Below are 23,534 nucleotides of genomic sequence, written 5' to 3'. Positions count from 1 at the left end.
TTTACCGAGTTAGGATATCGAGTTGGATTTTGAGTTAGGATTTCAAGTTGGATTTTCGAGTTGGATTTCGAGTTAGGATTTCGAGTTGGATTTTCGAGTTGGATTCTCGAGTTAGGATTTCGAGTTGGATTTCGAGTTAGGATTTCGAGTTGGATTTTCGAGTTGGATTTTCGAGTTAGGATTTCGAGTTGGATTTCGAGTTAGGATTTCGAGTTTTAAAGTCGAACGCGAAGGCGTGAGCCAACTAAAGGGGGGTGTCCAGGGGAATGCTCCTCCGGGAGAATTTGGATTTGGATTTCTCAAAGATACCGGAAAATGCATTTGAAATTAAAAATGTAAAGGTCCAGCGCTTAAATTGTTTTTGTTAAAGCATTGCTTAAAACGAGAAAACGTTGCGATAAAGAGACGTTGCTCTACAAACGTTTGGCGCAACTGAGATGTTACCAGAACGAATGAAAACAGAAAAGAAAATTTCACTTTCATTGTTAGAAAATGAATTACATTTGGCATGGGCTCGAAAAAAAAACAGTATTGCCTCTTAATTTAACCCATTTGTTCGGATTGAAACTGACCAATGATGAAACAGGCCTTTAAAAAGCCAGTTTTTATTAAAGAGTATGATCCTGTAGTAGCCCAATATTTTTCGATTATAACTGAATACCTTTAAGGCAATTGTCCGCATTTACTTGTTTTTTATGTATCTAAGTTGAAGACGAGTCTATTTTGGCAATAGTATTTGCTGTTACTTTCGTCATTTACAAACTAAACCATGGCCAATAATATGGTGTCCAGAAACTATTTTTCCTGTAATTTTTCGTTTGTTTTTTTTAATTCATTATAATTTTTTACTTGTTGCTGAAAAAAGTGGGGGGGCCCCTCCCTCTCCGCGGTCCCTGTCAAGTCGTTTCGTTCAGTCTGACAAGCAAAGAAAGCTTCAGGTAACGTGGTTATTTGTCATTTAGCTATAGTCGCCGGTGGTTGTGATTTTTTTTATTCCTGAGGCAGGGAATAATAATAAAAATAGTTCCAAAATAGTTTTCTTGCCGCTAGTTGACGCCATGTTGGATTTGGCGAGTCAATTAAACCTTTAAATTGAGGCGGAAAGATTGAGCCTGTTTTCGCATCTGTTTGGTAATTTTTGTTATCTCTGTCACAAATAAGCTAAAATTCGCAGAAGCGACTCGATCGACTGAAGTAAATAATAACACAGAGGTGTGTTTCTTGATCGTAGGCATATAACATGTTCTGAAGTTATAGAAGAAGTCTCAAAAATATATTGATACAAATCTCTTTTGTAAATTAACTTAACCATAACTTGGTCTTGTTTGTGTGTTCTGGGAGGCTTGGATACATACCTTTGATTCTCGCGGAGGTATGGGTTCAATTCATTTACAACGAAGGTTTATGTTCGCTCGAACGAGTATGTCGTCGAAGGTTTGTTTGGTCATTTATATATAGTATAGTATTTTGTATGGAAAGGACTTCAAGTACGTAAGCTTGTTTCGAATCGACTTTACATGTGTCTCGAATCGACCTCGACTTGTCTCGAAACGACTTGTCTCGAAACGACTTTGTCTCGAAACGACTTTGTCTCGAAACGACTTTGTCTCGAAACGACTTTGTCTCGAAACGACTTTGTCTCGAAACGACTTTGTCTCGAAACGACCGGAAGCGAATTATAAGTAGAGACGAAGCGATAGTAAAAGTCTGTAAACAAAACTAATTTAAATTAAACTACATGTGTAGGGGGTACTGTGCTACTGCGACCGTAACTGTAACATTCTGTAGAATTCTAGAACATTCAATACATTGTACTATAGTATAGTGCTATAGTATCTAGCTTAAAATATAAAAAAAGCCCAAGGACCGACCCAAGGACCGACCGAATAAAGATCAATTGAAAGGAATCGTATACAAAGTGACTTGCAGGACATGTCCATTTGCATACGTTGGGGAAAGCAAAAGAAACTGGAAATCGCGGGGAGCCGAACACAAGCCCGGAACAAACGGAAATATCAACTCCGCGATTAAACGTCATGCAGAAATCGGCCACGACATACATCCAAGTTACGCCGAAATTCTTGAAACAGGTGCAAGAACAAAAGAATGTTTCTGGAATCCTTGCATTTCTTCCTCGACAAAAACACTATAAACGAAAGAGCGCCCTTCCCAAGGGTTTACGCATCGCTAGTTGCTCTCCAGGGGGACAACGAACAATAACTTATTAGAATTCTGCGAATCTTGCAAAAATCCATTTATTCTCTGAAGAAGTCCGCAGAAGGCGATCGAAAATTTAGAGTATCGTTTTATATTTTTAGATCTGTTTTAAACAATTTTATATTTTAAGCTATGACTACAGATCGCTCCAGCAGTTTTATTTATAGTATCTAGTACTATTAAGAAAAACGTAATCATCTGATTAAGAAAGGAAAGTAGTCTCTTGCTTAAGCTTCGAATTTACTTTATATAAGAACCGATTTCCGGCTCGAAAGCGGACATTTAGTTTATGTATTTAAATTATTCTCTCAGAAGAAGCCGCCCTTTGGCAATAGCCAAACTGATTGCGTTTCAGCGGGGTTTTCCCTATCACCTATTTTAAAATTTCATCTTTCTGCTCGTGCTTTGTACTCAATGGAGATACTTCATGAGGTTTTACATGCAGCACTGATAATATTGTACGTTTTTAAATTAACGCAGCAGGTAATGTTATAACCGCTGGCTGGTCTTTACTTCCCACAAGCTAGGCAATTCATTTTTTATTTATAAACTTCATAAAATTGCGAGTGTATGTATGTATGCGTAGGTATGATGCCACAAGGAAGAAAATAAAGAGTAGCTGTTGACTGGGACTATTCTTTGGTATATGTTTTTCTTTTTACACTTTTCGCTTGCGAACCTCTGACATACAGTACTTCTTTTCAGTCTTTTTTAGAGATTACAGTACGACTATCTTTCTACAACAAACCGGCTACTTCATTAGAATAATAAGACATATGTAATTCGTTCAAAACGGGAAAAGTTTTTGGCTTCGACAATAATTATTGCCGCGATACGTGTAATCAAGAATATGCTTACATCTATCTAGGAGACTCAGTGCATGCTTTTAATCTCTCTTTAGCTATAGCAGTTTTTCCAAATAAGCGTATAATTTCTTAACTACTGTTCCAATATTTAAAGGAGGTGATCTCTAATATTTTACCAACCATAGACTCATTTAACTCCGGCTTGTCCAGTTTTGAAATGGCCGTGTATCTACGACTTGTTGAATTTGCCGAGAGCGATTGTAAATTTTGCATTGTTATCAATTTGACTCATTCAATCAAACACTCGACTAGTCTTGCGCTTGTTCACCTTATAAGTTAAATATCGTCATCTATTGATCGAGGCACCCCAAAGCATTTGACACTCTGGACCACTTACAGCAGTTTTTTAAGCTAATGCAATATATAGCATTCGTGGATTAGCTTGACAAGGAATTCTAGTTATTTTTCCAATCGTAAACACTGAATCCGCGATTTTATGATAATACCCCTTCCACTCGACAAAATATTAAGTGCGGTGTGCCCCAGGGCTCTATACTTGGATCGTTCTACTTCCCTTTCTACTGATTCTAGTATTTTTATTGTGATGCTTCTCATCTCACCGGTTGTTCTAAATGACGAGATGTAGAAGTTCGATACTTGGATAAGCTAACAAACTCTCTTTAAATACTAAGACGACCGTGAACACACATCTGTAATGCTAAAAGGCCTGTAGATTATCGATTGATTACATTATCATAATTTCGCACTGTTTTTTGCCGTTAAGATGTTAGTGTGGTGTAAATGTCAAAACTATGAATTTCACTAGACATACGATGGGCCGCTCTTTTTCTATTGCGAACCTTCGAAGTAATTCTTAGATTCAGAGGTGCATGCATACATTTCCTTAATTTTTTACCGAGCTTTAATCAAATTTAAAGAAAAGAACCCGCAATTTGAATTTAAATTGACGCTTTCTGAGCGTGGAGAGGCTATAAATAAGAGTAAAAATGCGTAGTTCGCAAAATATTTTCTGGTCTTACATTTTATTGCATTTATTTATGAGTAGCTTTTATTTTTAAGTCAAATGCGGTAGAATGGTAATGCAAATTGCACTTTCTTCGATCTGTCGGTCCATAGATCGGCGAAAGGTTTTTCGTTCCTTCTCCTAAGAAAATCCTTGTTGGGGAAACGTTTTAATTTTTGCAATCAGCTACCCTTCCAATTATTTGGAAGGGTTTGGCCTTATCTCTTTGCCGGAATTTGAAAGATCTGTACTGAGCAATGAGAATGAATAAGATAAATGCAAACCCTTGCAAAGCGATAGGGTAAAAGTTCCATGTTTTGTGCGAAGAGACGAAGGCAAAAATGATAAAATGAACAATATTCTTATTAATCTATTATTAGAAAGATGTTTGCAAAACCCTTTATTTATTGGGTTAATTGTTAGTCTTCTCTCACTAAAAGCGTCAACACGAGATGGTGACCAATGGAAGTATATTGACAGCTTAACTAATATAAATACCAACATGTAAATACTGTTTTTCAGTGGGAAGAAGCACAAGCATCAGTGCATAGGAAGATCGAACACACTCATTCCTATGTTTATTCCTAGTGAGGACAGCATAAGAACATGAAATCTTTTTATGCTCTAATTCTTACGTTTGTGCTTCGGCCTGGCCTTATACCAATTCAACAGCAGCCTTAACCCATCGCTTAGCTTAGAAAGAAAATTTCCTCTGGACCGAGCTGAAGGTATTCCTTATTTATTTCAAACACTCTTTGTTATATTATTCTTCTTATTATGGATTTCATATTAAAGTGAAATTGTTCGACCTGTTTCACAGTGTGCATGCTGAGGAACTCCGATGTTTTATTATTGTTTGGATCTTTCCATTTTGTCTTAAAATGCCCTGTAGTGTATTCTGCGTGATCACCAGGACTGAATGGCGAAATAACATAATAATAACATGTAGAGAACAGATGGTCAAAATACGACTTGATTGTGATGGAATCTAGTTTAAATCGATTTGGTGTATGATACACCAAAATACTACTTATATGTTTATATGACATTTCATCATTAAAGGGAATATTTGTTTTATTATTTGATAGTGATCGAAAATCCTTTTCAGAAAAGATAGATAAAATCGCCAGTCTGGATGGATTGAACGGATGAAAGGCTGCCTTCGAACCACAAATGTATGTTAAAACCACAGTAAGTTTAGAATAAAATCGTCTGTCTCCTTTTATTTAAGGACCTTTTATAGTCCATTTTTGGACACTGATTTGAAAGATATTGTTGGTCTGAAATGGCAAAACCCTTGTGTCTTCCTAATATTCCCATTTTCAAACCTTGTTTTGAAGGTCCTTTGCTATAAGCAAGCTATTAATTTGACTGTTTATTGAATGTTGCTGGCTGTGCCTCTGCATAATTATTTTCTTTTCTTAATATTCCTGTCATGTTGATCACGATTCATTATTGACTTTCTATACTTATTGAATACGCTCAGTGAATGTTTGAAGAATCTTTCAATGGAGGCCCCTTGGTCCCATATTATTAAAACTAAATTTAGTTTTAAGTAATCCAAGATAAGTACCACCGAATATGCTATTGCACCGATACTTATATCGCTTACTTGCAAAGCTATGAACATCCCGTCATTTTATTTTGCAGCATACGCGCACTGCTGGTTGGGTTGTCATTTAACTGACTTAATCGTTCTTCTGGTAAAGGCTGATTGTCTTGCGTTTTTTCAGCAATCGTAAAGAAAAAATATATTGTGTTAGGAGAAAAGCTTTGGACATTTAAAACTAGTTTTATTGTTCATAAATTGGACAGGTTTTCGAATGCTAGCTTATCCATTGATAGTTTAAAGCCATTCAATTATGAGTATCCGAAATGGCAACATGGAGACTTATTTGAATTATTATTATTGGTTTTACTTTTATCGAGCCGACATAAACTACTTAGAACGATTTCTTTATACACGATTATTGGTAAAGCTTTTAGCTTTTGTAGTCATCTGTAAAAATAAAATAAAACAAAATTAAATCAGTTCGATTGATTTTTAGTAGAAGTTTGAACAACTAATGATATAGATAATAAAACCAGTGAAGAGATTGCATGAAAACAAATTATTCTGCAACTAACTTTTCATCAACAGTGAAAGTAAAAAAAAAATATCATTTTTACCCGAACGTTTATTTAGTTATTTATAATTGTAAGAGCGTTAAGCTTTTAGACAGGCTAATAAGAATTTTACCATTGCTATCACTTAAAACAATATTCTCCATTTAGATGTTTACTATTCTTATAGACGTAACATTTTAAAAAACACACATGTTTGAAGGCATATGTAAGTCATATTTTATTACTTTTTTCTTCGCGATGTTCTCTACTTGTAAATCATCGTTTGCAGCTTAAACATGGTTCAATAATACGCAGAAGACTTGTCACAAATAACGGCAAACGGCTTCGCCGAGGAATATGTGGTATAATTAAAGTTTGGTTAAGTAGGTCGTTTCTTAGAGTCATCTATTTGTCACCTACATTTTAATTGGCGCGTCACTGGGTACACTCGATACATTTGAAACTCCGATGATGAGCTGGCTATCTCAACTTTGCCAAATTCGCCGCTATCGGACTGCCTTTTTTTCATTCATTTTTTCTCTCCCAATTTTTAAATAACCCGCTTTTTACCTTGTGTATACTCCTTTCCTTCAAGCATGTCGCGTTTCACATGTTACCTACTGTCCTATATATTTTACAATCCCAACGAAGTTTCCTACATTTTCTAGTTTTTTTTTTCTCTCTTTTTCTCTTACTGGTGTATCTTTCAATGGCCCGGACAAAATGATTTATCCTTTAATTCTGTAATAGTTTTAATAATTCTGTATTTCAAAATAACAAGTGCCTTTAGGGCGAACCTGCAATAAATGAAATAAATAAATAAGGTATTTTTTTGAACATTCATCACGTTCTACGATACCAACAGGGCGTCCGTATCTATGGTTATTTGCTTCTCTTGTAAGCCGTTTTTAATTTTACCCTGCTCGGCGTGCTGGCCTTTATTGAAAACGATATTTTCTAATGCCCACCAGGATTCTCATTTTTTCTGCTTTCATTTAATAAATCGTCATCACCATCAGTTTGTATTCTCTGGGTGGGAATAGGACGGGTTCAATTATGAATATGTAAAATTGTTTCTTTCAACAAAAGCCTTCTGGAAGATGTTTCAATCTTGATCGCTATTTAACATTTTAAACCAAACTACTGCATATCCATGGTTATTTTTAATAACCACTTAAACTTTGGCTATTTTAATATTTCATAATAAGCGTGCCGTTGGTTATTTGTCTTAATGGGTGGTAAATAATCACTTAAACCCTCAACAGCTTTTTAGAAATTTCACTTGAGCCGACCTTCGTATCTATGGTTATTTCATTATCTTCTTTACCTTGGCTATTCTAATATTTCATAACAAACGTGCAGTTGGTTATTTGACTTAATGGGTGGTACATAATCATTAAAATGCTCAATAGCTTCAATGGAGCCGAACGCCATATCTATGGTTATTTTACTTTCTTATAAAACTGTATTGGTTATTGTTTGTAAGAATTAACGAAACCAATCATTATGAAGGAACTGATTGACATACGAATTCCTAAGGATGCAAAAAAGAAAGTCTAGAGGCTTGTGTATGGAGAAAATGGTTTTAATGTTAAGCAAAGATACAAAGGTTCATAAACTGCGCACTTTTAGAATGCCTTATCAGTTTTCACTGAAAGCCCTACCGTGTGGTTGCAAAACTCAAAAATGGTACCGTTGAAAATTGCTGGAATTATTTGCCTGGTGTATTTCACCATTTTCGCAAATGCTGGCAAGAAGGGTAACGTTTGCAAGAGTGTGATTCAGAAGTTAGACGCTCTTACGGATCTGGTTGGAAAAGTGGATTGTTCGAGTCGAGGTACAATAAATGTTTTTTTCTTGTTTGAATTTGTTCATTTGTCGAACGGTTTGTGATCAGTGGTTTTCAGTCATTCTCAGTCATTTAAGTTCGACAATCCCTAAATTACTGAACAATTTTAATTTTAAATCTTATGTTTGTTTAGAATCGAGCTCCTGCGACTGCTGTCCAGGTCCAAGCTCCTGCAAAGAGATTTATGACAAAGACGAGTAAGTTTAAATGATAATATTGCAAAATTGCGGTCCGAATCTGTCATGAATATTATTTTTATTTTAATCATTTCGGCAATAAACAAAAGAGCCGGAAAACATTAAGTATTTGCATTGATTTTCCAGGGCGAGCGAGAACAAAGCATACGTGCTTCAGATGGACTCTGGGAAGTTTCCTGTTTACTGTAACATGGATGGCGCTGGTCTTGGTGACTGTGGTGGCGGAGGATGGACGCTGGTCATGAAGATTGACGGCTCTAAGGTACGCTTAAAACGCTTATGTTACCAAAAGAACTAATCATAATCCAACAAACGCACAAATTGAATTCACCAATAGCAATATTTAACCATTTAAAATGTGGCGTTTTTAACTCGCAGAAGGAAAATGAGCAACAAGCAGTAGCTAGACCGTGCAATTTTTGGTCATTTTCTTGCATAAATGTTTGTCTTAAAAACAAATTGGACCGCCCAAGGGAAAGTTAAAATGTGGAAAAACACTTGCTTTTCATAAATGAGTAAGGACAGTCATAACTGAAAAAAAGTTAATATGTAAACAGATATCCATTTAACGAAGGAAGACTTGTTTCTAAACTACACCAATATTTTTCTGTTTTCATCTTTAATCAAAAAACATAGAAGAAAAAGGGAAATTTAACCATCACTTAATAAAGTGAGTTACAGCTTCAACCAATACACCTTGAAATCTTCCCCAAACAATTTAATGTGTTACAGCATTTTTCGAATTAAAGATGTTTTAGTTAAACATTTTAGAATAAAAACTAGCGATATAAAGAAAGAACAACGTTTCGCTGTCTTCATGACAGCATTTTCAAGTTCAGTGTAAATGTCAAGTGCGATGGCTATTTATGAATATGATTTTATAATAGAGCGTGAAGAATGTAGTAAAGTATTTTGAATGTAATTAGAGGTAAAGAAAAATTAGGAACGCATTGTTCTATGTGAAAAGTTTTGCACGGATAGAGTCAGATTGAGTGTTAAGATTTGTTTTAGTTTTTGTGTCGTAAAAACATTGAAAAGGGGATGGGAGGGCAACATGTTCCCGAAGTGTCAATCTTTTCGTCCAACATTACAGACCCGTTAATTGTATCTTGCAGAGTACGTTTAAGTACGATTCGGCTTACTGGACTAACAAGAACACATACGGCATCCCTGAAGGAGCAACAGGTTTGGACCAAGAAGAGACCAAGCTACCAACCTACTGGAACACACCCTTTACCAAGATCTGCCTCGGCATGAAGATTGGAGAAGACACCAGATTCCTTGTTCTGGACAAAGAGGCCAGCTCGCTGCACGCCCTGATCTCAGATAATCAACACCGCTCCACCTCACTGGGACGCGACGCATGGAAGACGTTAATCGGTTCAGCGGCCTCCCTGCAGCAAAACTGCCAGAAAGAAGGTTTCAATGTCCTGAGTGACAACGCTGGGGCTTCTAAAGCACGAATTGGCTTTGTAGGCAACAATGAAAATGATTGCAAAACTAGCGACTCCAGAATCGGGTTTGGTACTGGAGGATATCCAGACGACTCCAATGCGTGTGGAAACGTGGCTAAGCACGGCGGAGATAATGGAGACCAAGGAATCAAGGCCAGTGGATACATCTTGGTTCAGTGAAGTGATCTGAACTGTTGGGGTCAAAAATTGGAGGGGCAAAGCTTCACATAGAACATAGAACTACTACTTCCACTACTACTACGTTGTTTACTGTTAAGGTTAAAAACCAAAACTTTGATTCGGTTACCGCTTTGCTGTGTAGAGGCAAATAAAATTGATTAATGAATGCAATATCACGACTCCTTTATCTATTGTATCGCACAAAAAGTCTGAAACATTTCGTTGACAGAGTTAATTCACTGAAAGATAATTTGACTACGCACTGTTGCGAAATGCACGAAACGTAAACATCTTTAAATAAAATAGCGGTTTTGAAACAATTCCTATAACATAACCCGGTAAGTAATAGTTATCAAGTTAAAAATTGGTCTGAGGTGGCCTTACATGTTCTACAAAAATTTAAATTAGGGGCTATTTGACTTATGGGCATTTGTTTATGGACGTGTGATGTTTTGGTTGGGATGAACTGGACCAGCACTTTTCAAAGCGAAAAGAACAGTGGCTCCCGTTGACCAATTTTTAATCTTTAAACAAATTCTGGTAGAAAAAAGATGAATTTTTCATTTGCCGTTCGTGGGTTGGGAAAAATCAGTAGAACGTTTCAGAAATTTCCTTTTGAAAACGGCCTCCATACAAAAAAGGCCAATTTTGCTGTATTTTCAAGTGCAAAAGAACAGTCCTTACACTTGTTCAGTTTTGTTTGTTTTAGCCTTAAAATGTAGATACAGCATTCTTCTTCAAAAAGCCGCGCATGGGTTGGTAGAGTTTTACTTCTTGAAACCAGGAAAGTAAGTTTTATTAACGCTACTGGACCAATTTTGGTCCTTTCTTCTCTTATTGTGGACGCTCTCGAATTCAAATTTGCCGCTTCGCTGATAATGAATAATAAGTGATGTCTATGCATTCTGCCCCATGACCATCAGTGACAAATAACTCCCTAATTTCGGCGGAAATTTTTATTGTTAATTTTCAAAAAACCCCTTTCGGCTTTCCAATCACATAAATAACGCCCAATACGGTGTTGAAAACAAAAGGTTATTAAAAGAACAATCGCATTCGTTTAATTTCCTTTACCTAAATATTCGAAACATTGTTAGAATTTTTACAAAATAAACGTGAAACTTTTTCTTAATTTCTGTCGTCGCCATTTGATTACCTACATTAATATATAGATTTAAGCACGCCTAAAAGCGGAGCTCCCAATTAATTTAATTTTCACTGGAGCTTACAATGTTTTCATTCTGGTAAATAAGCGGCCAAAGTACTAATGTTAACGGTGGTTTATAGGTTCAAAAAATAAATAATCTTAAAGCAGGGTAAATGTCATTACTCATGGTACGAAAAATTACTTAAGAGTTCGAATGCTCCTTTATGTACGACGCTAGCTCTACAGATAGACCCGAAAGTCATCGATCGATTATGGCTTTCAATGTCCACTTTTTTGGCGGTCGATTACTTTCTACACGTAATTGTCAGCCACATTTTGTTTCTTTGCTTCTTTTTTGCAACTTCCAACACAACATTTTGTTTCATTGCACAGGAACGGCGAAACATTTTTCCAACTAAGGGGCTGACTATTGACTTGAAGTGGGGGGAGGGGAGCGGCTTAAGAGACTCTTCTCTTAGTAATTCTTTATTTTTTCGGGAATTTTGGGGATGCTAAGGCCTTTCCAGCCCTCCCCCCTGCTCCGCCGTCAATGCTGCAGGTTGAAAAAAATCGGGTGTTACACTCGTGAAGTTTTTTTTTCGGCAACTGGCAATGCAACGTTTGTTGCGTTTCAAATTGCACGAAAAATTGCCTCGTGTAACTTGGCCTTAAGGGATATACGATTATGTTAACTTTCAAGCGATTTTTACAAGACCACATGGTTCGGGAGATTAGGCGACCACTCCCCACGTTAGCTAACCGAAAATAAAGCCACTATTACTAGTCTACATCGACCCTCTCAGATTTCCTTTATATTTTGCATGGGGCTATATATTGAGATGATAATGCTGTAGGTAGAATATTATCGCAACGTGTGGAAGATATCGTGGTCAACGTGCCCATGGTCGGTTTTGAGCCAAAAAATACCCAAATTTTGACCCATCTTTCGACCAAAATATCTCTGCAAGAATTGAAGCTTTCCATATCAAAACACCACTGTAATTAGTATCACCTAGTACAATTTAAATGATATCATCAAGAATTTTCATCGCTCTCTGGTTTGGTAGTAAACCTATTTAAAAAATAAGGTCTTTCGGGCAATGTGTGACACTAGAGATTTTAGGGTAAAATTACGTTTGTATATCGCCGATGCGGCGTTATTCTGATGGTTCCATTAGCCATTATTTTGTAAAAAATTTACCAAATAATAAATTAAAGTCAAAAAAAGTATGTTAAGTTCAATCGGCACGTATGATTTTAGCGTACAAAAATGTGCTACATGTGAGCAAAACAAAAACAAAGTTCTGAAAGTTTTAGAACGAGTTTCATAACATGATGGATAGGTCGGCTGAGGACGTGAGAAATACCGCTTACATAAATCCAATAAAACTTTTAGCAACTAAAGTGGTTCGTGATGTTAATTATCCGGCTATTTAGTGCCCATAAATACAGACTTACGGCGTGAGAAAAGGTAAACAAGCCACTTGCCATGTTCATCATCGATCGAATTCAAGCGTATCTTCACGTGCAGATTGGAAAGAGAAAACGTCGCTCACTTCTGTCTACCCGGTAGTTATAATGTTCACAAACAATTCTGCAAGGATTTAGTTTCCACTTGTCTCGTAAGCGATGGCCTCAGTACTTCACATTTTCATCAGCCTGGTAAGTTGCTTTTCACCCGGGCGCCATATTGTTTTGGACTAGTACCCAGTCTCTCAAGACTTGCCTCAGTGCTCGATCGAAACGCTGGAATGGACCATTGTTTTACTCGAAGCGTAGTATAGTACAGTACAGACGATTTTTTCCGTGGCGCTCTCTGTCCAAACAATTTTTCCAGCTGCATCTTTCTGCAGACAATGTTTTTTGATGTCTTAAACAATTTATGTGGGCATTTTGCTATTGCAAACAATTTTTTTTCAGGATTTTTGATCCCACTTGGCCACTCCTCCAAAAAAATAATGTTGCGTCCCTAACTGAATGTTTGATTTATAGTGTGGATGTGAAAACCCTTAATGCCAATTGAAAGGTCTTTCAAAGGCCTTGTTAACAAAATCGAACGACCGCGCAGTTCGATTTTGTTAATAACGCGTATAACATGTCGTCATGCTGACGCGTATATTTGCATTCTGCTCGCTTGCTGCAAGTAGTTTCTTTTTCGTTGCTCTAGCCTTCACTATATCCTTCTTTCTTTCATCCGTGCTCTCCACTGGCTTCGGGCAGTGTGACTTAGGGCTTTCCACAAGTTGCTCGAGATTTCCCAAAAAGTTGCCCGTAATATCTCAAAAAGTTGCTCAACAGTTGCTCCAAAAATCCAAAAACGTTGCTTCTGATAATAAAAGTTGCTCGAAACGCTACTTCTAACCAAAAGAATTTTTTCTTAATATATGCTAATTTCCCTTTGAGAGTAAGATCTTAAAAGCAGTTTTATGCAATTTTACAGCAAAAGAAGTAACTAAATAACATATTAAGGAGAATATTATTTTGTTAAATAACAAGGATTCCTTTAACTGGGAAAAATCGCGAAGATATCGATGACGTCATGTTTGCTGACGAGTTTTGTAATATTTTAATGCAGAATGAGCCGAATGTTGAAACGTCTTCAGATGTCCCTCGAAAATCTTCGGCAAACTTCGTAAGTCTTCGGAAACGTTCGTTTTGCCTTAGAACAGGACTCTATAATCTTCGGAAATCTTCGGTCTGGAAATTGCTCAAAATGCAAATAGTTGCTCGAGAGGAAAAAAGTTGCTCCAAGGGGAAAACGTTGCTCGAAACATGAAAAAATGCCAAAAAGTTGCCGAGCTACTTGTGGAAAGCCCTAGTGTGACACAAAGGGCCTCGATGTGGAGCCGGTTTCTATACAACCGTCCAAGCACTTACCTCTCAGTCGGGTTTCCGCTTTCGCCTCGGGGCCACCCCGCCTTCAATTCGTTGCGTAGCTTAACAGACATTAACGGCAGAGGTCTCGATCCCTAGCGCAGAACAGAAGGACCGTAGACTCTGGGGGCGAGAACGGTTCATTTCATCTCAAGTCTCCGGTGCATGCGCACAATTAAACCGGAACCATAAATGGCCCAGAGGGCAGAGGACGACCCAGTTCGGTCAAGGCTGACGGAAAATGCGCAAGTTCTGGGAACGAAATTAAATATCTAAACTCGTTTATCAACCGCTGGTTTAGGGGAACGAAGACCCTGGGAACAAGGATCTAGAACAATTTCAACAAATTTGGAATCACCTGTATCTCTGATAGTGCTCCTACTGATTTCCTAATTTAAAGCTAGAATGACGGACCGACGTATCGACGGAATTAAATATTTGTATAAGTGTAGATCTGCGTGCCTTTTTACAACTCATGATTCGTCTTTGCCTTGATCAGGTTGTTGAAAGTTCGTTTTCACTGACACTCTCATAATCATACTCTTTTGTTCATTTTGTGTTCCCATCTTTCCTGTAGGCAATCCTTAGAATAAATGTAAATGAGTGAAATACTGTAAATGATCTAATAAACGCCCACTCTCAAATAAACGCCGCGTAGCTAATAAACGCCTCCCCCCTGAGGTGTAAAGTTTGTATTAGAGCCCCCACCAATAAACGTCCCGTGTCTAATAGACACCCCAGCTCCCTCCCATCACCCCCCCCCCCCCCCTCCCAAATAAAAAAAGAAATTATATATTCGCCTCAAAAATTCAAGTAAACGTTTCATGGAGTAAAAAGCACGCAATTTTCTTTAGTTAGTTAATTTATTCACTCGGACATCGAAGGGGCCAAAGGAGCTAGCTAGCCAACATGGTTAACCCCGATGCGATGACGATGAGGACATCAATATCGAACAATCTGTGAACGACATCTTTAGGCTTTGCATTAGAAAAGATTAGAGTAGTCTCCTACTCACAAAATCTGTTTCCTATCTTTATCCGGGAGCAAACTACGCGTCATATTTACATATTTGTCTTTTTGACATCGTTACAGTTAGAGTGAAATGAATGCCCCATTTCTACTAAACGCCTCATATTTATTTCACACTCCCGCATGTACCCCTTAAATTAAAAAGCCCTGGCGTTTATAAGATTATTTACGGTAAGTCGGTATTAAAGGCTAATTTTTCGATTTCAGATTTTCAAAATTAAAAAAGGTGGAAAATTAAAGCCATGCGATTTGTGGCGTATTGGATCATTTATAGATGACTCAATACATACCCCATGGCCCCTGAATGTCAGGTCCTTCTTGAAAGCACATAAACGAAGCCATGACGATCGCAATATGATCTGAGTCAGAGTGAAATTTGAGACATGAAATTTGAGATAAAATTCTCAAGTCGGTCTGTCACGCAATCAACTATTGTCGGTGTTCTTCGAAGAACGACAGCACCAAAAACCACTTGTGCCGCAGATTCTCACTGGATGGAAACGATGACTGCATAATTTCTTTGCAGTGGAAACATGTTTTTTATATGTGAACAAAACACGCGACCGAATTCTAAAACAAGTCGGTTTTCATGATCGGTGGATATTATATTTGATGCCTCGCCGCCAACTTGTTTTGATAACATCTGTTCTTAAATTACTATGGTGCTGGCAAATACGACAAAATGCAGCTTACACACCAAGAGGGCGATGCCAAAAACCCTTGAAGGAAATGACTTTTATGCAATGATGCTTGCTTGTGGGGATATCTTTCACATTGGTGCGGTACGACCAGCATGTCGGTATGACCTTTGTATTCGTTTGAATTTGTTTAATTTGGTTATTACCAGCCAACGACTTCCAGTAGTTAAAACTACTAACGATTTAAAAGTATTTTTATGCAAAAAGCTTCATAACGATGTTTTACTTCTTATAGCAATATTCTATTTAGTTTATATTTTACAAACTCTGAACTTATCACGATTTCCGTGTTGAGCTCATTTGCATATTGTCACGAAGTTAACACCATTTATTGATGCGAACCTGTAATTCCTCTTAAACTTAACAGAGATTTAATTTGTTAAATAGAGACACCATTTCCTTGGCAATCTATTGATACTTTCAAATTCGATTGAAGAAACGCCGCATGTCTACAAACAACGACTTTTGAAACCCCACTTTTTTGATACGAATTGAATAAGGAGATTTGGAATTTTGCTTTCAGCCAAACGCAGCAAATGACACAAGTTTACTGAACGTTTTTCTATTGTTCGGGACTTGATTTGTCTTATGTAAAAGTTTCGTATCATTTCTTTTTATATTTAGCATGTAGCAGGGGATCAAACATGGTGAATATTTTTAGGTCAAATTTAAGTACTTTCCACTGTCTGACAGTTTGATTGACATTACTCCAAAACAATAAACAATTGAACCAAAATATTGCACATGGTTAATGTCTTAGTGAAGTTACACATGTGTGCTAAATGTGAGAGAAATCGGTGAGATGAGCTGTAGACTCGCCTGCATGGCTCTCGTGCGGACTCACTCTTAATACGACTGCCGCATGCACTTTTCTTAGACGGAAATTGTTTCGTCTAAATTTCATGTCGCATCGACAAAATCATGTACTGTTCACACAAAGGAAGTTGTAACAGAGAAAAAGCACAATGGGCATACATGAGAAAATGCAGGGCGGGGGGGATATGTCGAACGTCTACCGACCCTGTGAGAAAGCAACAGGAAACGGACAAAGCACATGAAAAAAAAGAAAATTATATTTGGAAGAGAATGTTTTGTTGGAATGTGTCTGAAAACAAATTCTCTAGAAAGAGTTTTGAAATGTGAGACCACTTTTCGTTATCGATTCTTTCATTGTATCAATAGTTAATAAAAAATTAACACAGCCAACTCTCTCAAAGCGGTCACCACTGTAAGGTGCACATCTCACAAGGCGCCAATGCTTGGCTGGTTGTTCCTGCCCGACCACACCTCTCTAAGGCACACATTTAGAGTTGGTCCCGAGTGTGTATGCCTGAGGGAGACTTCACTGTACTAGTAAAACCAATTAATAATTTTACATTCATTTTGTCGATGTTCCATATACCGATAATAAGAATTTGACAAAATATGCTGGACATTACGGTCTAATTCCAGTCTTTCCCATTTCATAACCTGCACAAATGCTTCTTTGAAACTTCGCAGGCTTGACAGCCAAAAAACTGATCGAAACAGGGTTAAGAGGCTGTCTTTCTGAAAAACACCCGCTCAAATTCGCGTCAAAAAACAATATTGCCTGAAACTCTGGCAACTGAAAGACTTTACCGAGGCTAGAACTAAAACAGATTTGTTTTGATTCAAAATGATTTTCTGGCCCCGTTAGGAGCATTAAATATTTTGCCCCTTCGGGCTCTCCGCAACGTCTGGAAAATTGGAAAAATAGGCATTTTTTAAGCCGCTGTGAAATATTTTATTCGCATCGAACAACGACAATATTTATATCAATTTGCTCATAAACATTTTTAGTTGTCTAAAAAAGTAGCAACATCTCCCTCTTTTTATCTGGGAATGCGAAATCAAGGATATAATGACCACTACTGATTGGCATCGAACGAAGGTTAAAAAATGACGTCTGCGCACGAGCAACCAAGCATGAAGGCCGGTCAATAAAAACTTCGAAGCAGTCAATTATGACAGCACATGAGGAGAACTTCTCTCTGAAGCAGGCAGGTAATGTCAACCTAAGTTCCTTTCTCTCTGGCCATCACAGAAGAAATGTCATGAATGCAAACATTGCATGCACGCAACTCTGAAAAACCCTTGATACAGTGGATGCATGTATTCCAAACCTGTTTGCCAAGTCCTGGACCGATAGATTCAGTCTGAGGCGCATGATAGTCATGATAAGTTGTTGAAACTTGGAAACACACTTTCGTTCAGGTAGTGCAGGGCTAATTAGTTCAAACACCGCCATCAGAACACTCATTGCTGTTAAACCAGTATAAAATTTAACCCTTTCATCGTCAGCTTCGAACCAAGGTTGTGAAAGAACAGCGTTCTTTGATTCCTGCGATCGTTTAAAAGTTTCTAACTCCTCGATGTCCTCCATACAAAGATCAGTCTGAACACCGATTGAAGTGGTCGCTGGTGGTCGTGTTTTTTCCATTCCACATAAACTTTCATCAACATCAATGTTTTCCTTTTCACTTTCACATTCCTCCTAGATGATTTCCATTTCTAAGTTGCTACAGTCCGTTTCGTTGAAAATTCACGTACACATTCTCGTTTTATGCTCTGTCGTTCCTTGGCTCGTCTTTGCCCTTCAAGAGCAGACTTCGAGCTTGGCTTTAATACAGAGCTTGAAGAATGCCCCATGTTCTTCGTAGGCGCCCAGTCAGGATGGCTTTCGTTGTAAAGATCTGCCGGCTTTCCTAGAAAAAAAGGAAAAATAAATTTCACATACTCCAGCAGTATTCAAGGAAAAAAACCCTTGATAGTTCAAAGCTCTTAACCTTCGTGAAAGTGACAAGAACATACGTGCGGATACTTACGTCGCCATTTTTAACTGCGTCTCTCCGGATGTTTGCGATCCACCGATCGCGCCTTTTTGCCAAATTTCTTCAGTTAAGACGCCCTGATGTTTAATAACTGAACGAATTTTGAAAAATGATAGGTGACGGTCTCTATCTGAGCCGTTGGAACACCCAAAAACACAGCAAAATCTACTCATCGCAGCGAATCACTCACGGAACCTTTGTTTGTTTATATTTGACCTGGCATGCAAGATGGCGACGTAGTAACGGTTGCCACGGAATCACGTGACGCGTGCAAAACCTTTATATTTTAATTTCGGGACCTAGCTGATAACTCTACTCTACACAGCCGAAAAGTGTAGTCCTTTATCGGCTAAAATATGCAAAATCACATGTACGTTTTTAGTATTTCAAAAGTTATGACAATTTTTATCAGCCTGGTATCAGCACATGTGCGAGTAATAACAACATTTCCGCTTATATCGTCGTTATTACTCGCACATGGATCATTTGGATCATTAACTTTATTAACTTCAAAACAAATGCACAACTGAGTCTTCACAACTCATTTGGACGAAACTTATCCTCTGTAGTTCATTTAAATGAAAAAAGGGGATCAGAACGTCTAATTATCCCCACACGAGCATCTTTTCATCAATTTCAGGTCTATTTTAGGACATTGGACATATTTAGAGGCGTTGAAAGTCAAAAGCGATTGGCTTTTTCTAAGGCTTAGATTTAGCCACGCTTTTACATAGTTCTTATTAGAAAGATTAAGCCTCACGTTTGTTTGTCTCTGTTTGAACTGTAAAAAAGTAGCAAGTGTCCCAAGAATTGTGTTTTGAATTGTCTGGAGGTAAAAATTGCAAAGAACAGGAATCTACTGATTTCCCCTCAAACCTGGCACGTGCAATCTTTATCGGTTGCTCAGTAAACTGAATAGGTCACAATCCAATTTCCTAACGTAATTTCATGTTTTGCATTTTAAAAAATCCAAGTTTTATGCATACCTGCTGCACGTAACACTCAATAAAACATATCGATAAAGTTAGGGAAAGATAGTGAAAGTCAATTGTCAACATTTTGACACTTTTCTCTGTGACTCATTGTATAATGCTGTTATAAATGCGATCCTGTACCAACTTTTAGAACAAAAAAAGAAAAAGGTAACTGGTGTTAAATTTGTTTTTTTTGGTTTTCGTCGCTCTGGGGAGATTGGCAGGCGCGATGGAGCCCTCCCAGTTGAACTTTATCTTGCTGCTTTTAATTGGCAAATAATTCAACAACCTTCTTGCCTTCTTGTTTACAATTTGTGCTTAATCTGCATTTTCCACAAAGGTTTTTTGTGGCCGTCTGCCGCCTCTTGTTTTTTTTGAACACTCGTTCCAGACTCCCAGGTTTAGCGCAATATTTCGTACAGGAGCAGTCCTATCTGAATAGATAGAAAACGCAGAATAACTTCCAGGCCTATACAGGAGAGCTTTTTAGAAACCAATACGAAGAAAAAAATTGCAAGGCAATAGCAAGCAAGCAAGCAGGCAGGCAGGCAGGCAGGCAGGCAGGCAGGCAGGCAGGTAGGTAGGTAGGTAGGTAGGTAGGTAGGTAGGTAGGTAGGTAGGTAGGTAGGTAGGTAGGTAGGTACATGTAGGTAGGTAGGTAAGTAGGTAGGTAGGTAGGTAGGTACGATAAGTAAGTAAGCAAGCAAGTAAGTAAGAACCTTTATTCAAGTGTCGATTACATTCTAGCGCACAAATCGGCACTTACTGGAGACCTTAAAACAAAATCACAAAAATCTAAAGTCTCAAAATTTTGAAATTCCTGACATATGTACAAAAAAATGTAATGAGTTCAATAGGTACATGTATTCTCCTTGTAAAAGTATATTTTTTAAAGTTAAACACGTTGATGACAGAGTAGCCATGCTAATTATCGAAAAAATATTTAATTTCTCGATAATGTCACAGCTCTGTGTGGCTTCGAGTTCTTTTGTTCAATAAATGACATAATTTACACACCTTTGCTATCAGAATTTTACTGGTTTACATGAAACTCTAGCTCAGTCGCGCAATTAACTACTGACTGTATTGCATGTACGTACAACAGTAATACAAACTTTAAGAATATATATTTTAAGTTTGAAAAACTCCCATAGTAGCTATACACGAGAGACGTAATAAATTTGACAAAAGGGTATCATATATTTACTTAAAGATACAAATTATGTATGCACTATTAGTTTTCTTTGATGAAGTTAGCTAAAAACATTTTAATTAATGAAGGAAAACGAGCGCAACCAAACGGGTTGTATAATTTTTTAATTACCCCATAAAACTATAACTGGGTTTTGCTAAGACATGAAACTGAAGGAGTTATTCTTTTCTGCTGCTGACATGTATTTCGAGATATATTTAGACATTATATGTTTCCTATCAAAAAATATTTCTATGGAAATTTAAAAGGTGACTCAATTTAAGTATATTTATACATTTGAAGTTTATAGGAAAAGATCCGCTGGCATTTTAACGGTCATTGTCCACCAATAATTAAACTGAAAAAAGTAACATTTTATATAATAAATCATACATAAAATGGCTTAATGGTGTGGTTTAAATATTTTCAATTTCAGACCATACCATTCGAAACGGGGGAAATTATTTCATTGTGACACTCATCCAAATGGTCGTGGTGGCAAAGGATATTACTGTGATCAACAAACAGCTTTTCCCAATAAAAAATATAGATTTTGTAGTAGAATACAATCTGCGTTATTCTTCGTATTGCAACAAATGTGGAGAAAAAATCATCAGAAACTGCGGCAGTTTTCTCAACACCATAAACACGAAGGGCAAACTGCAATGAACCAACTACAAAAGTGGAAAAGTATGTAGGAAGCAAGAGAAATATGTTTATCTTAACAAAAGCAAACACTTTAAAAGGAAACATTCTTCGAGAGTGGTTAATCTGAGTGAAGTTAAGAAAGCCAATTAAAACTATTTGAGTTCCATTGTCGATCGCATAAACCATAATCAGAGCAATCTCCATGTTCTTGCCATTTTGCTGTGAAAGAATCATTCCATAACCTACAATAACCATAGCATACAAAGACAGGAGGCTCCAAAATGCCGGTAGACGAACAAGCAGTCTTGGGATGACTGACCAGCCCAGAAAGGAAGGTACATATGACAGAGCCAGGATAACCAGGGCGCTGTTAAATATCTGAGACACCACCCAGGCCAGTTGTAGTTGTGCAGAGCGATGGAACGTGTCAATGTGCATCGACTGGAAGCTAGTGTGCTTTTCATCGAGGCTGATTTCAAAGGCACGGATAGTGTAGAGGATTAAACCGATCACTTGCCAGATGAAGAACAGGACGTAGATGACACAAACAAGTAATTTGAGAGTGGTTGAAGTCGGGACACGTTTCATGGCCATACGGAAGCGGCTTTGAACACTATCTTTGTCTTCGGCAGTCTTAATGTTAACATATGGAGAAGCAAACTGCTGCCATTCATTCTAAAAGTAAACCAAAAAAAGGCTATTATCTCTTCTTTTGTTAAATGCCCTTAGATGGATGAAGCCCTTCTCCCCAGTAAGACCCTTCAGTTTTGCCGGGTTCTTTATACTCCCTTTACGCTCCCCCACCTTCCGCCTAAGATCTTCTAGGATAGTCTGCCAAGACTATCCTAGAAGATCGACTGTTCAGGCGTAGTCTAAAGCTTCGAGGGCTAGGTAGCGTCTTTTGGATACGTACGACTATGGAGTCAAACTGCATGGAATTATTTTCAAGTAAGTTTACAATGTTACGTTGTACTTTGCTTGGGCACCCTGCAAATTTGTTTGAGTAAATTGTTAATCGATTACGTTTTGGGCAGTTATTTTCTCTCTCCCATCCCCCTTTTTTTGATTTCAGTTTATACAGGAAAGAAATGGAAACCGACAATTTTCAAATCGAAACCGGAAGTTATGAAAACTCAAACTTCGCATCTTGGTCACGGGAATTTGAATCGATTAGTATTAACATGTTGCTGAAGCATGTCTGCTGACTTTTACTATTGGAACATTGCACCGCAAAGTCACGCGGATTCATATGTTACAATAATTTAAAATTGCCGAAAACAACTTTCGAAAGTAAGCTTCAATAATGCACCCGAAAATTATATTTAGTACAGTTGTGACTAACGTATGATATCAGTAATCTTCTAATTTCTTCATGATTTAAAGATTATCGGTGTTTTGATTTATCAATTAAATACTTTCGCTAGCGCCGGGATGCTCAAGATATGGCACTTGACGCAATATCTTTCAACTGTTTTCAAGTAAACAGGTTTTTGCAAAAGTGTGGTCATGGTTTAGCTGCAAAACAGTTTCCTGAGACGTAAAAACAATCAAACAAATGCTATATTACAGTATTAAAGCCAGTTCGGCAAAACGTTTCATTGGCTTCTTGTAGCAGTCGGGAAATAATTGTAGTACAATTTCAACATTGAATTAAAAATATTATCAAGCTATGGAGAAAATTCACATACCACATTTTTTTACCAGTAAAATGATGTAAGGCGTTAAAGCCTGGTTTTCACTAGCGACACAAGCACACTGAAGCGCAAGGATAACAGGTCTTATTTCACCGTGAAAACGGCTTCGACGCAAGCAAAAGCACAAGCGCATTGCATTTTGATGCTTGTGCTTATGGCAAGCACAAGCTCAAGGGTCAAAATTTTTCCTCTTCGCGTGATTGCGTTTGTGCTTGCGCTTGTGCTTGCGTCGCTAGTGAAAACCAGGCTTAAAGTAATGAAGAGCCTTTCTGCACTAACTGAAAACGCAACAACTTATGACGAAGCTTGGCCAAAGTTTCAAGCTGTGCCGAGTTGTTCCTATTTTTAAAGATATGTTTAAGTGCTACTCCTTGCATCTAGTCATTAAAAAGTGCTGTGGACAAAGTTGAAACTCTCACTGTAACAATGTATTACACAAAAGGACGAAACTAGTTCAGAATGGAATATCAAACCCCATCCTAATATCCCGTTTAACAGGCGGTCACCGCAACTGGTGAAGTGAATCAGCTTGAATTCTGAACTGAAACGAACTTGAATCAAAATTCACTACAAACATTGCATGCAGACAAAAA

At 37.6% G+C, this 23,534-nt stretch overlaps 3 protein-coding genes across 4 annotated transcripts in view; 1 reads left to right on the top strand and 2 right to left on the bottom strand.

Annotated features, from left to right (window-relative positions):
* The window catches only part of LOC144634672 (putative skeletal organic matrix protein 5), a 134,485-nt gene that overhangs the window by 63,274 nt on the left and 47,677 nt on the right, over positions 1-23,534 (bottom strand). The gene's annotated exons all lie outside the window — the stretch shown is intronic.
* The window catches only part of LOC144634642 (uncharacterized), a 78,748-nt gene that overhangs the window by 40,305 nt on the left and 14,909 nt on the right, over positions 1-23,534 (bottom strand). The gene's annotated exons all lie outside the window — the stretch shown is intronic.
* LOC144634669 (putative skeletal organic matrix protein 5) lies at positions 7,816-10,004 on the top strand. Its single transcript, XM_078493694.1, has 4 exons — positions 7,816-7,990; positions 8,136-8,199; positions 8,326-8,461; positions 9,315-10,004. Exons 1-4 carry the CDS (start codon positions 7,840-7,842, stop codon positions 9,831-9,833), a joined length of 870 nt encoding a protein of 289 aa, XP_078349820.1. The 5' UTR covers positions 7,816-7,839; the 3' UTR covers positions 9,834-10,004.

This window comes from Oculina patagonica, chromosome 13 (assembly GCF_052425735.1).
Source record: "Oculina patagonica isolate OP01 chromosome 13, crgOcupat, whole genome shotgun sequence".
NCBI classification, from domain to species: Eukaryota; Metazoa; Cnidaria; class Anthozoa; order Scleractinia; family Oculinidae; genus Oculina; species Oculina patagonica.
This window is presented reverse-complemented; position numbering and strand designations above follow the sequence as displayed.

Excerpts from the sequence above, each read along its gene's own strand:
- LOC144634669 (XM_078493694.1), top strand. The coding sequence starts at position 7,840 with ATGGTACCGTTGAAAATTGCTGGAATTATTTGCCTGGTGTATTTCACC. Across the intron at positions 7,991-8,135 it reads AGTGGATTGTTCGAGTCGAG|AATCGAGCTCCTGCGACTGC; the intron begins GTACAATAAATG and ends ATGTTTGTTTAG. Across the intron at positions 8,462-9,314 it reads TGAAGATTGACGGCTCTAAG|AGTACGTTTAAGTACGATTC; the intron begins GTACGCTTAAAA and ends TGTATCTTGCAG.